Source organism: Struthio camelus, chromosome 12, assembly GCF_040807025.1.
Source record: "Struthio camelus isolate bStrCam1 chromosome 12, bStrCam1.hap1, whole genome shotgun sequence".
Taxonomy (NCBI): Eukaryota; Metazoa; Chordata; class Aves; order Struthioniformes; family Struthionidae; genus Struthio; species Struthio camelus.
This window is the reverse complement of record NC_090953.1, coordinates 19,301,167-19,315,329: the sequence shown is the minus strand read 5'-3', so window position 1 is coordinate 19,315,329 and position 14,163 is coordinate 19,301,167. Positions and strand designations below refer to the sequence as shown.

General features: G+C 40.3%; 1 protein-coding gene across 4 annotated transcripts in view; it reads left to right on the top strand.

The window, feature by feature from the left end:
- Positions 1-14,163, top strand: part of OTUD7A (OTU deubiquitinase 7A) — a 171,727-nt gene that overhangs the window by 120,063 nt on the left and 37,501 nt on the right. For all 4 annotated transcript variants that reach the window (XM_068958342.1, XM_068958341.1, XM_068958343.1 and 1 more), the window contains one exon: positions 6,170-6,388. In XM_068958342.1, the coding sequence (XP_068814443.1) occupies positions 6,170-6,388 (219 nt within the window). The remainder of the gene's footprint in view (positions 1-6,169; positions 6,389-14,163) is intronic.

Sequence of the window (14,163 nt, the reverse complement as noted above, 5' to 3'; positions counted from 1 at the left end):
CAGAAGAACCGCTCCCCCCTCCAGTTGAATTTATATTTCAAGAATTGAAACCTGAAGAGTAAAAAAAAATCAGCTACCTCTAACAATTGATTTCCAGCAGAGAATAATAAGCATGAGGATTTACATTTTTGTATTCAGCTCTTTTATAGGTTTAATTTCAGATCACTGTCTCTCTCAGACTGTTGGAATAAATTCCTTTTTTGTTTTAATTTAGCAAGAAAGTGTAGTTTGCACAAAAATAAATCCACAGGCTTGACAGCGTCTCACCTAGAGAGGTAATAGCGCGAGCTTGGTGATTTCAGCAGGGTTTTCTATGCAGTCTTTAAAAGGAACAGAAAGACTTCCCTCTTCCTGCTGACCCTTCCCTCCTACTAAACAGGAAATGGCATCTTAGATCTTAAGAGCATCAGCATAGCTTTTTTTTTTTTAATTGGTAACTTACCTCAGTGGGAAAATAACTGTGGTGCATCTTATAACTCCTCCTAAAAGCACTGGATCAATACCAGGTGAAAGGCGGAAGAGTAGCACACTGTAGTTAATAAAACTGTATCACTTCATCCTCATTAGAATATGGCTCGTACCCTAAAAATCTAAGTTATTAAACTGTGAGTAGTAATATTTGATGAATATAAATTCTAAATAGCTACAAAATATTTGAGGGGAGTTTAAAAATATAAACAGGAGTACAGGGCAGAACCTGAACAAAGAAAAACTTCCCATGAGCGTGTGAGGAAATGCTGTAGCAGTGGTTTCTGCATCACTGTGAAATGATATCCCAAAATAGTGGGTTGCAGCTTGAACAGGTGATGAAAGAAACGTGCTGGTAGTAGGATAGCGCACCGGCTCAATCAGCAGAGACTTTTGAAGTCTCACATGAGGACTTCAGAGTAATACGAAAGTCCTTAAATACGCAATTTGATGTTGTTGGACAGAGCATGTAGCAAAAGAAGGAAAAGGCTTGCATCGCGCAGTTTACGAACTGCTTCTGTTTTTACTTTTGGATTTCACTTCCTCATCCAAAAATTAGACTGGTAAAAGCCTGTTTCACAGAAACTTAACATATTTAATGCAAGTAAAGCAACTTTTTTTTCGCTTCATGAATTGCCATGAGTTTATGCATATCAGCTAACAAAGCAGACATTAACTGAAGGCATTCCTCCATGCATAACCAGCAGAAGATGCATTCTTAAAAAAAAAAAAAAAAAAAAAAAGCTATTGCTCACAATTACTGACTTACGTGCTTTTACTTGATAGATATGTTGGAAAATATTCTGCTTATTTTATGAAGAAGGATAATCTACAGGTTACAGTTAATCTTACAATGTTGTAAAATAAGAATTGAATATGAGAATTAGCAGTTCAAGTCAAAATATAATCTCATCGAGATTGACTTTTTTTGCTAGGCAGTTTTGGCTATTTCAGACAGATGTGGGAAATTACGATTGATTTGTGTTTAAGAGAAGTTCTTCCTAAAGTCAAGTGATAAGTATTTGGGCCACTTTCTGAAAGAAATGTAATTAATTCAATGCCCTTAAAAATGGTATTACACAGCTTATAAGTTTTTATTGATATAAACAGAGCTAATCCATTTGATGTTACCGAACCCTTGGTGTCTGTGGTATTTTATGAGTCTCATAGTTTGCTTATATTCCAAGTTTTAAAATATCTCTATCAATTTTAACTGAATTATTTGTGGTTTAAGTATTTGGACAGTACTAATCTAGTGTCTGAGTTTCTTTTCTGTTACCCATTTGCTGATACATTTTATTCTGATATTTATTTCATTTCTTTACCCAAGAATTCCAGTCTGTTTAATTCTTTCCTACAGAGGTATCCTTCCTGCTAATTTTTATATTTATCTATTATTTCTGGACTTGTTCTTTTGGAGACCAGCACTGAGGACATAAAGTAAAAAGGAATGACGTGATATTGTTAGTCATATTTTCTCCTTTTTTTTTTTTTTTTTAATGTTCTAATGCTTATTTTGCTTTAATGACCCTACTGGCCATTCAGCAGACCTTTTTTTTACTGGGATGCGTAAATCATTGCCCAGATCTATTCTAACACTTCCAGTATTCATAAATAATTCAAATTGTAGTCTTTAGTGTGCCTGACAGGGTATTTATCCACAGAGAATTTCAATACAGACTTGGAGTATAATAAAACATTAGCTCCATAGTTTTTTTTCTTTATAAAATAATATGTTCTTTTAAAGCAGACTTGTTAATTTCTTCATTCTTTTTGAACTATGTGTTAGTTTTTGTGCACATGTGTTTTTAAAATCCTAATCCAAAGAACGAATCTATCTTAAGTTAGCATTAACATTGCTTTTGGGTAGATTGTTCTGAGGTTAAAGTAGTGTGGCATGTTTGGTGTAAAATTATCGTGGTTCAAAAAATTCAGCATTCTACAAGTCAACTAAATTTTAGCGTTTGAAGCATTCATTGATTGTCATCGGTCTACCAGTAAGAGTTTCTTCCAATGCATCTTTGGAAACATAAAATAGTTTTCTAAATACAATTTTATAAAAATACTTCTCTTTCACATGTCTTTACTTTAATTGTTTATCTGTTATACAAGAGGCAGAGTGAAGGTCATCTGTAACTTGCCTTAGGGATCCATGGTAAAAACTAAACAATCATTTACCTTAGGAAAATGCCCACAAAAAGGTAGTAAACAAGGAGAGGAATAAATTCCTAGGTGGCTTGAATGGGGATTCACCAGGCTTGAGGTATGGGGTGGTGGAGTAACATTAAATAATAATATAATACAAAAACAAATAATATATGCAATTAATAATATATGCACAGTATATAAATATATAGTATATAATGTATATTATATTGTATATATTAAATAATATGTAGTGCACAATATATAATATGCTGTATAATATAGATAACATTGCCTATGAAATATCATATAGATAATGCAGAGAGGCCTGGGCTAACAGTTAGCTCTCTTGCAGAAGGCGTGCTGTGGTTAATCAGTTGTATTGCCAGGTAAAGGAAATACGGGAGGAAGTCAGTAGGCTGCATAGCATCTGAGAAGACGAGCAAGAGACAGAGAGGGTATTCTCAGAGACCATGCAGCTCCAGGAGTCCCCACCCCCCACAGCAGTGGAGTTGCCGAAGGGCTCTGTACTGTGTGAAACAGTACATCATAACACTGTTGAAGAAGGCTGGAAACTGGTCACTTCTCATAGGAGGAGAAAGGCTCTTGCTCCTCCTCAAGACTTGCCTTTGAGGAACAAGTTCAGTGCCCTCCAGGCTGAGGAGAGGCCTGGGCATGTCTTCAAGGGAAGCTACTGGCCTGACAGATCCCATCATCCAGAAGAAGCAACAAGTAATTGTTGTGGGTGACTCCCTGCTGCAGGGGACAGAGGCACCTATCTGCCAACCTGACCTCTTGTCCAGAGAGGTTTGCTGCCTACCAGGGACTTGAATAAGAGATGTCCTGGAAAGACTGCCAAGGCTTGTCCATGCATCAGACTATTACCCTCTGCTGCTCTTCCATGTGGGCACTAATGACACCAAGGGCAAATTGGATACCATCAAACAGGATTTCAGAGCTCTGGGGATGGTGGTCAAGGGTCTGGGAGCCCAGGTCATTTTCTCCTCAGTCCTGCCTGTGAGGGGAAAGGACAGGAGGAGGAGTAGACGGATATTCCAAGTTAACAACTGGCTGTGCCGCTGGTGTTGGCAGCAGGGTTTTGATTTCTATGACCATGGGACCATGTTTGAAGATCAGCAGCTAATGGAGAGAGATGGGATCCACCTCACTAAGTGGGGCATGCATCTCTGCCAGGCTAGTCTGGTAAGGAGGGCTTTAAACTAGGCAAGATGGGGGAAGGGGAATGTTATAGAGACAGGGTAGTCAGTAAAACACTACTCAGGTTAGGGTGTTTCCCATGGGTGCATGCAGCCAGGGGAGTCAGCATGGAACATGGCTATGGAGGATCCTCTTGCACCTCTCCTGAGAAGCCTGCACGCTCAGTTGGCTCTCTGAAATGCCTGTACACCAGTGCGCGCAGTATGGGGAATAAGCAGGAAGAGTTAGAGATCTGTGTGCGGTCGCAGGGCCGTGATCTCATTGCGGTTGCAGAGACATAGTGGGATAGCTCACATGACTGGAATGCTGTCATGGATGGCTATGCGGTTTTTGGGAAAGACAGGCCAGGAAAGCGAGGTGGTGGAGTTGCTCTTTATGTGAGGGAGCAACTAGAATGTATGGAGCTCTGCCTCGGGGTGGATGAAGAGCAAGTTGAGAGCTGACGGGTAAGGATTAAAGGGCAGGCTAAAATGGGCGACACTCTTGTGGGAGTTGAATGTGGCTGAATGGGGTGGGTGCCCTGGTAATGAAGAATACCGAGAAGGCAGAGTTGCTGAATGCCTTCTTTGCTTCAGTCTTTACTGCTAAGGCCAGTCCTCAGGAATTCCAGACCCTGGGGACAAGAGAGAAAGTCTGGAGAAAGGAAGACTCTCCCTTGGTGGAGGAGGATCGGGTTAGAGATCATCCAGGCAAACCTGACATCCACAAATCCATGGGCCCTGATGGGATGCACCCACGAGTGCTGAGGGAGCTAGCGGATGTTACTGCTAGGCCACTCTCCATCATCTTTGAAAGGTCCTGGAGAACAGGGGAGGTGCCTGAGGATCAGAAGAAAGCCAGTGTCACTCCAGTCTTCAAAAAGGGCAAGGAGGAGGAGCCAGGAAACTCCAGGCCTGTCAGCCTCACCTCCATCCCTGGAAAGCTGATGGAACAGCTCCTCCTGGAGGTCATCTCTAAGCATCTGGAGGACAAGAAGGTGATCAGGAGTAGTCAGCACAGGTTCACCAAAGGGAAATCATGTTTGACCAGTCTGATAGCCTTCTGTGACGGGATGACTGGCTGGGTAGAGGAGGGCAGAGCAGTGGATGTTGTCTCCCTGGACTTCAGCAAGGCTTTCGACACTGTCTCCCGTAACATCCTCCTAGGCAACCTCAGGAAGTGTGGGTTGGATGAGTGGCCAGTGAGGTGGATTGAGACCTGGCTGAATGGCAGAGCTCCGAGGGTTGTGGTCAGTGGTGCAGAGTGCAGTTGGAGGCCTGTAGCTAGCAGTGTCCCCCAGGGGTCGGTCCTGGGTCCAGTCTTGTTCAACGTATTCATGGAGGACGTGGATGAAGGCAAAGAGTACACTCTCAGCAAGTTTGCTGAGGATACCAAACTGGGGGGAGTAGCTGACACACCAGAAGGTTGTGCTGCCATGCAGAGGGACCTGGACAGGCTGGAGAGATGGGCAGAGAGGAACTTCATGAAATTCAACAAAGGCAAGTACAGGGTCCTGCACCTAGGCAGGAATAACCCCATGGCCCAGGACAGGTTGGGGGTTGACCTGCTGGCAAGCAGCTCTGCAGAGAAGGACCTGGGAGTGCTGGTGGACAACAAGTTAAGCATGAGCCAGCAGTGTGCCCTTGTGGCCAAGAAGGCCAATGGGATCCTTGGCTGCATCAGGAAGAGTATTGCCAGCAGGTCGAGGGAGGTGATCCTGCCCCTCTACTCAGCCCTGGGCAGGCCACGCCTGGAGTGCTGGGTCCAATTCTGGGCTCCCCAGCACAAGAGAGACATGGCACTCCTGGAGAGAGTCCAGCAGAGGGCTACAAAGATAATGAGGGGATTGGAGCATCTCTCCTATGAGGAAAGGCTGAGAGAGCTGGGCCTGTTCAGCCTGGAGAAGAGACGACTGAGAGGTGATCTCATCAACGTGTACAAATATCTAAAGGGAGGGTGTCAAGAGGATGGGGCCAGCCTCTTCTCCGTGGTGCCCAGTGACAGGACAAGAGGCAACGGGCCCACACCGAAACACAGGAAGTTCCATCTGAACCTGGGGAAAAACTTCTTGGCTGTGAGGGTGACAGAGCATTGGAACAGGTTGCCCAGAGAGGTAGTGGCGTCTCCTTCGCTGGAGATATTCAAAACCCGCCTGGAGGTGATCCTGTGCAGTGTGCTCTAGATGACCCTGCTTGAGCAGGAGGGTTGGACTAGATGATCTCCAGAGGTCCCTTCCAACCGCAAGCATTCTGGGATTCTGTGATTTTTCTTTTATTAAGTGGAAGAACTCTTTGACTTGAAGTATTGACTGGTCTTTGATGTAGTCTTATGGTCTATGATGTCTCTGATTTTTCTACAGAAAAGCGGCTTTCCAGAGGTATCTCTCATGCCAGCTCAGCCATAGTCTCTCTTGCTCGATCACATGTAGCAAATGAATGCAGCAATGAACAGTTTCCTTTGGAGATGCCTGTCTACACATTCCAACTACCTGATCTTAGTGTATACAGTGAAGATTTCAGAAGCTTCATTGAACGTGACTTAATTGAGCAGGCAACAATGGTTGCTTTGGAGCAAGCAGGTGAGTAAATATTTCGCATGTCAGCAGCCGGGCAACCTGACATTTGGTTTGACGTTTTTTAATCACGCTTCATTTCTGGAGTTTGCGCATCATGCATGGGAAAATAAATGCTAGAGGGTAAAAGCAAATATACTCTTTGCAGAATGACACATAGCCTAATGCTCTATTTCTTTTAAAACTTTATAGAGAAAACTGACATGTTTACTTAGTAAAACAAAGAAATTGAAGGCAGAAGGAAAGGGGTACAAATGGGGAAGTCATGCATAGAAAATGCCCTGAGTCTGTATGGGTCAGGATGTTGATCTGAAGAAAGAAAAGTGTATCCTATTTAATGCTATTAATAGATTAGGCTTTTCTCCATATTTTATTTTCTCCAGTTATGAAATGGTCACTTTTATTATAAAGTTCTTTGAGACCTATCAACTGTGTAACATCTAAACATTTTTATTTTATTGGTTAGGGGCCAATAATATTTACCATAAAAATTTCATATTCTACACAATGTACATTATTTTTTTAAAAAATTAAGCAGAATACAGTACAAACTTGTGTTTTTTATAAACAGGTATCTAAGAGGTTGCAGGCCTTATACATACTTGCTCATGAGGCAATTCAGATTTTTCCTGTTCTTCCTGTGTCTCAGGTGTTCCTTGCTAGGTTACACCCTTACACTTCTCATATGGTTAGGTCTTCCTGGTAATCAGGTGTACTAGCTGTATTTGTATTTTAAGCCAAGAGCAACTTACTGAGGATGCTTGTTGTTTTGGTGCTTATGTTGAATGTTCAGGTGAGTCTTGGTTCAACACCCATCACATGCATGTATGCAAAATTTCTGGCCACTGCGCTCTTTAAGAAGAGGCTTAAGTACTGTTAGGCATTGTCCCAGCACTGGCACTGGAGCACTAAAGGTTCCTGATAAGTATCAAACAGGTCTTTTCTGGTGGGTTTAATGGCACCTTCTGACTATAGTTGCAGAAGCTGCTGGTGCATCATGCTCTGGATACAAATTGGCAGATAAAGAGTGTGGACTTGCTATGGGAGGAAACATGAATAAGCATCCTTGTATTCTGAGTTCTCCTGTGGTGATTGCTGAAGCTATTGCATCAGAGAATGCAACTCAATGCAGTTTCAGATCATCCTCATTTGGTACTGGAGGTTGTGTCAGCTCTGGGGTAGACAGGTCAGACAAGCTTGTGAACAAGCAACCCCTTTTCAGATGCTGCATTGGCACAGGAGTTCTTCCGTAATATGCATGCAAGAGCATTTTGCGCTGTAGTTCCTAATTGCGTTGCAGAAAAAGCCTAAGAGTATTTGTGTGTTTTACAGTTGTCCCTTACTTTCCAGTGGCAAAGATCTGTATTTTTTGGAAGAGAGATAGTGTTTATGTCCTGACTTTACAGTTGTATGTTTAAAACCTTACTAAAGACAAAAAATAAATATCTGTATTTGTATATATCTGTACACACACAGATATTTGTTATGCTTATTTAAATTTGTTATAAAACATGAGCAGCACTTCTCAAGAAAAAAGACTCTTTTGTATACAAATGTTTGTTGCAATATTTGCACTATAATCATACTTATTGCTGTAAGTGGCAGAACATCACACCACCCACCTGTCCATTCCCCAAGCCTCCAGCAGACATAGCAAAGCCTGTGTTCTGAGGTGTTTTTATAGATGTCTTACACGGAAGAAAAATGTGTTAGCCAAGCAAGAATCATCCATCTCTGTGTAGACTTTCATCAAATTAAAGCTTTATTTGTGCAAGACTGAACTTTCTTCTCCCCAATAAATATTTTAAGGGAAAATGATTGACAATTGCACAAAAAAAAATCATATCTCATAATATATACGTTGGTTTTTTTCCTGTAATTCCTGCAAAACTTTGTCCGTTGAGCTGGTTTATCGCCAGAAATTTAAAGGACGTTTTCTCATGTACAGTCAGTTCATGCGATACTTTATCTTTCTCCCTTCCTCCCTATGAAAATCCTGTCACCTTTGATCTGCTTGTAACTCATTTTAAAAGTGTAATAGGAATGGTGACACATCCTGTAAAAACTTCTTGGGAAGCCATTTGTTAAGAAAATCACATGACACTATATTCTAACATGTATATCGAGAAAAACTCTTTGAAAAATAAATAAGCTTTTTTGAACCTCCACTAGGAGCATTCTCTTGTCAACACAGGATGGAGTATCATGTAGTGCATGTGTTCTTTCTGTGCAATGTCCTGAAGGGACTGTGACCTCTTGACTCTGACCCATTGCTTTCCATTGGGTGGGCTAGTGCCCTTAGTTTTCTGTTGCTCTCCTGCTGCTCCAATGGCTGAGCTGCTTGTGAAGCAACTCATACACACCACACTTAAGAAATACCTTGTTCTTTGTTTCTCACACCTTTTACACTTCCAAGTCTCGAGCATGGAAGACCCAAAGCGATGCAAGTCTGGACACTTCTTTGTGGAGCATCAGGTCCATGTCTAATTCTTTTCGATGATTTGTGTAGCTGTGTAGTGCAATTTATTCATACAATTGAGTTGTTCTCATGAGGAAATTACATTGCAATGACTAAAAAAGGAAACTTCTTCAAATTTTGTTGCAGCTTGAGAAAAGAATTTTTATAGATTTTTTTCATGCATCGATTATTATTTTTCTAATAAGAAGCTGAAGACTTTTAAAGTAATACTTCATTATTGCCGTGAAAAGAGGGAAGAAATTAATTTCAATTCATATTTATTAATGGTTTAAAGTTTTAAGTCAGCCTTGAAAGATGTGGAGAAATGTATTTAATATCATCTGTGCTTTATGAAACAAGTTTCTTAATGAACCATTAAATGAACACATCTGTATTGTGAAATTTTAGTATATGCGCTGAAATATTGACTTATCTTTTAAGTTGATATAGTCAGTGCTTAGTAAATTAATCTAAGCCTGAAAGAATGAAGCTTGCATTCATTCTCACATTGCATATGGGAAAAAAACACAGTTTTAGAGGGTGGAGGCAGTGATGAAGGTGTACAAGACGCTTGAGGGCTTGAGAGGCAGATGCATTGGGCCAAAAAATAAAGCTCGTTTGCATGAGTATGGTAAGACTGGAATCCCAGCATGGGTGCACCCACCTTGCATGCTAGGAGATAGAAGAATGGCTTTACAAGTATGGAATACTTGTAAAGGAGATAGAACAAAAGGAGATAGAAAGGATGGGATTAGTATTCTGCTCTGGAGCCTGCATTAAGTGCTGGCTTGCCTCAAAACATTGGACTCTAAACTGCAGCTGTTCAAAGTTTGCTTCATAAGCAGCTCAGTCATTTAATTCAGAAAAGGCATGGAAGGAAATGGGGATCAGCAGTCTCATCTCCCATTCATAAGTTCACAGTCACTGCAAGATGTAAAAGAGTGCGTTTACTACATTATAGAGCACCGAAAAAGTCATTTCACTGCAGACCTAAGGCTTGCAAGTGATTTCAGTTTCCTCATTATATAGATCTTACAGAATCTCTTTGTCCAACCCTGGTAATACAAAGGAGCTGTAAAGCCAGATTTCTTGACTAGTGCTAAATAATCCAGCAGTGACTTTTGCTGTTTCCTGTTAATGACTACTTTGGCTTGTGCAATGCTGTGTATTCATCCAGGATTTCATTCTCAAAATTTGGTGAATAGTTATACTGTGTCTGTTCTAACTGGTAAAGTGTTGCTTGTTATTGACCAGGGTTCACAGTCCCAGCGTGTAGGCAGGACCTCAGCTAATCTGGTGTCACACTATGTAACTGTCATGTATTATCACCTGCTCTTTTTTTGACTTGGTAAGTAATGTATTTGAAAAGCAAGAGATACTTGGATAATAGCATCAAACATTAAATACTGTAAAAATCGAGCGGTATTCAGAAGGCCTTTTTCTGAAAAAACTACTGGCAGAGCTGTGAAGCAGCTGTGAAGAAGGAAAATTCTGAGTTTCCTATCAAAAAATGCATCTAATTTCTCTAGGAACCAGCTAACACAAGCAGGGCACGGAAAAAGCAGGAGATGGCTATTTCCTCCAGCAAGTCAGTCAAACACTCCTAATTCCATAGAACTATCAGAAAACACCCTGTTACAATGTAATTGTTTCCCTAGGTGTTGTACTGAAATTGCAGCTCTTAAGTCAGTTACACAGGACTACAGACTTAGAGGATCATGGTGTTTTTCTGACCTTAAATTCAGGGAATATTTGAATTTAGAGCTGACATCATCTTCTAAGTCATCCAGAGCTGGCTGGCTTTGAACTTGAAACAGGGTTGCTGAAACTACTGAAAACGATCTGCCTCTGAGTATTCCTCTCTCAAATCTCTCCGCAAATTAGAATAAATCATTTATTCTGTTCTTCATGTTACTTTAATTAGGGCAATAACTTGACCCACACTGGAAAAGTACCTCTGTTTTACCCTTATAAAATATTATGAAAGTAGGAAAAATGAGTAACTGTTTCACTCTTGACACTGGTTAGCGTTCTCAGTGAAGACTGCCAGTCCTCCCATTATTTGCCTTGTGAAGGTAGCAGGAGTGTTTCCTCCCCAGAGCCTCCTAGATCCTGAAAAGGAGGGGTTTTGAGAATTTTAAGTTCTTGTGCTTTTGATCACAGGTATTCTTATAGCCTGTGTAGACTTAGTTTGTTTATGTGAGCTTTCCATTCAAATACGTTGGAACTTCCTGGAAAACAGTTCTTCAGTTCAAGTAAGTTAAACAGATTAGACAGTGAATTTAAAAAAAAAAAAAAAAAAAAAAAACATTTAGGGTTTCACGTAAACTGACCTTTTGACTATCTCTGTTTAAGACATACACATACTCAGTTTCTTTTATTCCCTGCTTGTCATAATAGGCATATTGTTGTCTGAAGTGAGGAGAGTGAATTAATATGAAGTCATTTAGCCCTAGACATCTCATTGCCACTTACCAACAGAGGGCCCAGTTTGACTGTGCTTTGATTGCTGATATCAAAATTAACGGATATGGTGCGTTCTGTGCCCCAAAAGGCCTAAAATCTATTAAAACAAACAAACAAAAAAGAAAAAAAAAACCCAGGGCAGTAGTTTCTGTAGCTGAGGTTGGGGATGTTGTTAAAGGAAACGAGAGGAGCGTGTGTTTGAGTCTGGGTTTAATGGCATGAATTTCAAGAGAAGGAAACAATTGGTCGATCAAGAGAAAGAGGAACTTTTTTTAGGAAAAGAGCAGCTACTACTCACAAAAAGTAGACTGGGAGAGCAAAATTATCAGTAATAGGCTGCATCCTATGTTCTCTGAAGTGCCCATGCGAGCTGGATGCCTATAAAAGCCTGTAAGGTTTTTATATGCTCTTAACTTGCTTAGACGCTTACTCTCATTACATCTTTATGTAGAGGGATGTTTGAGTTATATCCTACCTGTGCAGAAACTCAGAGCGAAATTCTTGTCGCACTCAGTAATGCTGCATCAGATATTAAAGGAAAGACCCAAATAAAGGCAGTACTCTCTACTCACTCTCTGCTGCTGGAATGCATCCTTTACTATACGTATCATTGCTTTCTGAATAATGCTCTTAGGCAGAAACAGTTCCTTAGGCATTAGGATTCACCAAGCACTCATAAAAGGGTTTTGGATTTTTGTGCATCTTATAAACTCAGCTGCTCTTTATTGCCTGAATGGGGATGAGGTCGGCTTACAAGTATTGTGCAGATGAATCTTTGAATCCTGTAACAGTGCTCAGTGTGGTTCTTTAGTGGAAGATGGCTCAGATAGTGATAATATTAACCGAGAACTGTGTGAAAGAAGTTTTATAATTCTAAATGTTATATGGTAGCAAGTGGGGTTTTGAGTAGAGACACATGTTCCCCTGTATGCACTTAATGTATAGTATGACGGAGAGAGAGAGAAAGGTTATGAAAGCTAGGAAAATCCTTTTTTGTTTTTTACAGGATCACTACTTGGCTGGATTTGAGTCACTAATGAAGCAAAAAACTGCTGTAGCAAAAGGCTCAAAAAAACATAACAAAGGCAGCAGTGTGGCTACAATCAGTGGTCTCACACAGTGCTTTTACTGAACAGAAAAAAAAAAAGTATTGCAGAGCCAAAGTATAAATCAATGTAACAATTAAAATCAAAACTGTATGAACCTTCAAGAATATTGCTTTCCTAAATTTTTCTTTCCATACTTGGGCCTGTATTTTTTTAGACATTTAATACAGCTGTAGGCGAAGTAAGCAGTAACACATTGTTATGCCTGGGCTTCACATCTCCAAAAACAATGCCCAGAAAATTCTGGAAATGCTTGATTGCAAACGTTTAAAAATTAAGCTTCGTTTTAAAAAAAAAGTCCTGCTTTTTTTTTGGGCTGTAGAAACATTTTCCTATCCCAGACTTTGTGAACAGATTTTAACAGAATATACATAGAGTGCCAGAATAGCAACCATTATAATTACAAGAGAACTGCATTCATTTCCTGAGTTCCAAACTAGAAATGTGTGTTTGTGTAATTCAGTTCTAATATGAATGACGAATACTGTATCATAAGAGTAAGGTGGAATGCCAAAATGTTATAGAAAAACATGCGTCTCAATTTGTGAAAGAAAAAAAATGAAGAAAACTGGTAAGACTGGACTGGAACTCAGTATCAGTTGTCTGCAGCCATTTTAGCCAGGTTATACGTTCCTGTGCCATCTTATTTTATGACCTTTCTCCTTTGATTTGCGTTCTGGTCAGTAGTTTCTGTGACAGTATTGGTGTTGCTTATGCATCAGACCAAAGAGAAGCATTGATTAGATTGCTCAGTTTTACTTATTTATTCATGCATGACTCAACATTGCATTTCAAGGACATAAGTAAATGATGAATAGCCTTGAAGATGCTACTGGGAAGCTGATTTCATCCACCTAGACTAGAGCAGAGAGAGCTCTTTTGGAAGGTCCTTTCTTTGGAGAACAGAAACTGTATTGCTGGATGCTTTTTTTATTTTAAAAAGTTACCAGTCCCTGAATGATTAATGTGAGAGTATTTTTAAAAGCTGTTCTTGTATTTTTCTTCGTGTCAATGCTTGTAAGCAAACATTTATGGTATGAAGAGACTGAATCCAAAAATAAATAAATAAATTCTTTCAGCAAGTCATGTAAGAAAGGAATACAAAAATCTTAAAAACTGTGGAAGTAGCTCTGCTGAAATCTGGATTCAAGGTTCCTGCACACATTGCAAGTTTTCTGACTTTGAATGGGCTGAGTAATCCTCTATTGGTTTAACTAGTCAGTACTGTACAGACCTCTAGGCAGTACAGTAACTAGCTGGGCGGTTATTGCTGTTGTATTTGGTGGGAGTTTAGGGTGGCTTTTGAGAATAAATGGGGTATCCAGCGTTAGACTTGCTTTGGAAGTTGAAAATGTTATTTTGTGACTCACTTATTTGGGGAGTGTGAAAGATGGACTTATGGGAATATAATCTACTTAAGAAATGAAAGAAAGGGAGCTTTTAGCCTAGTGTCTTAAGGAACCTGAGCTTATGTCACCAAGCTGCTCTTAGGATGTCATTGTACCACTGCGCAGGGAACTACTTGTTTTTCTTGGTGAGAGGTCTCCTCCAGCAGTACTTTTGGGGAGTTGGCCTAAGACTGATTTGCCTAGCTGTATTTTGAATAGCAGAGGAAGGAGGTACGTTAGAAGACAATCACAGTCAATCTGAGGTAAAGCTGTACAAGCTGTGACAAGACACTTTGCACTTTTTCCTGCCTTTCTTCATCTTTGGTTTTCTCTGAATGTGGATTCTGTTTTTCTGCAAGGATT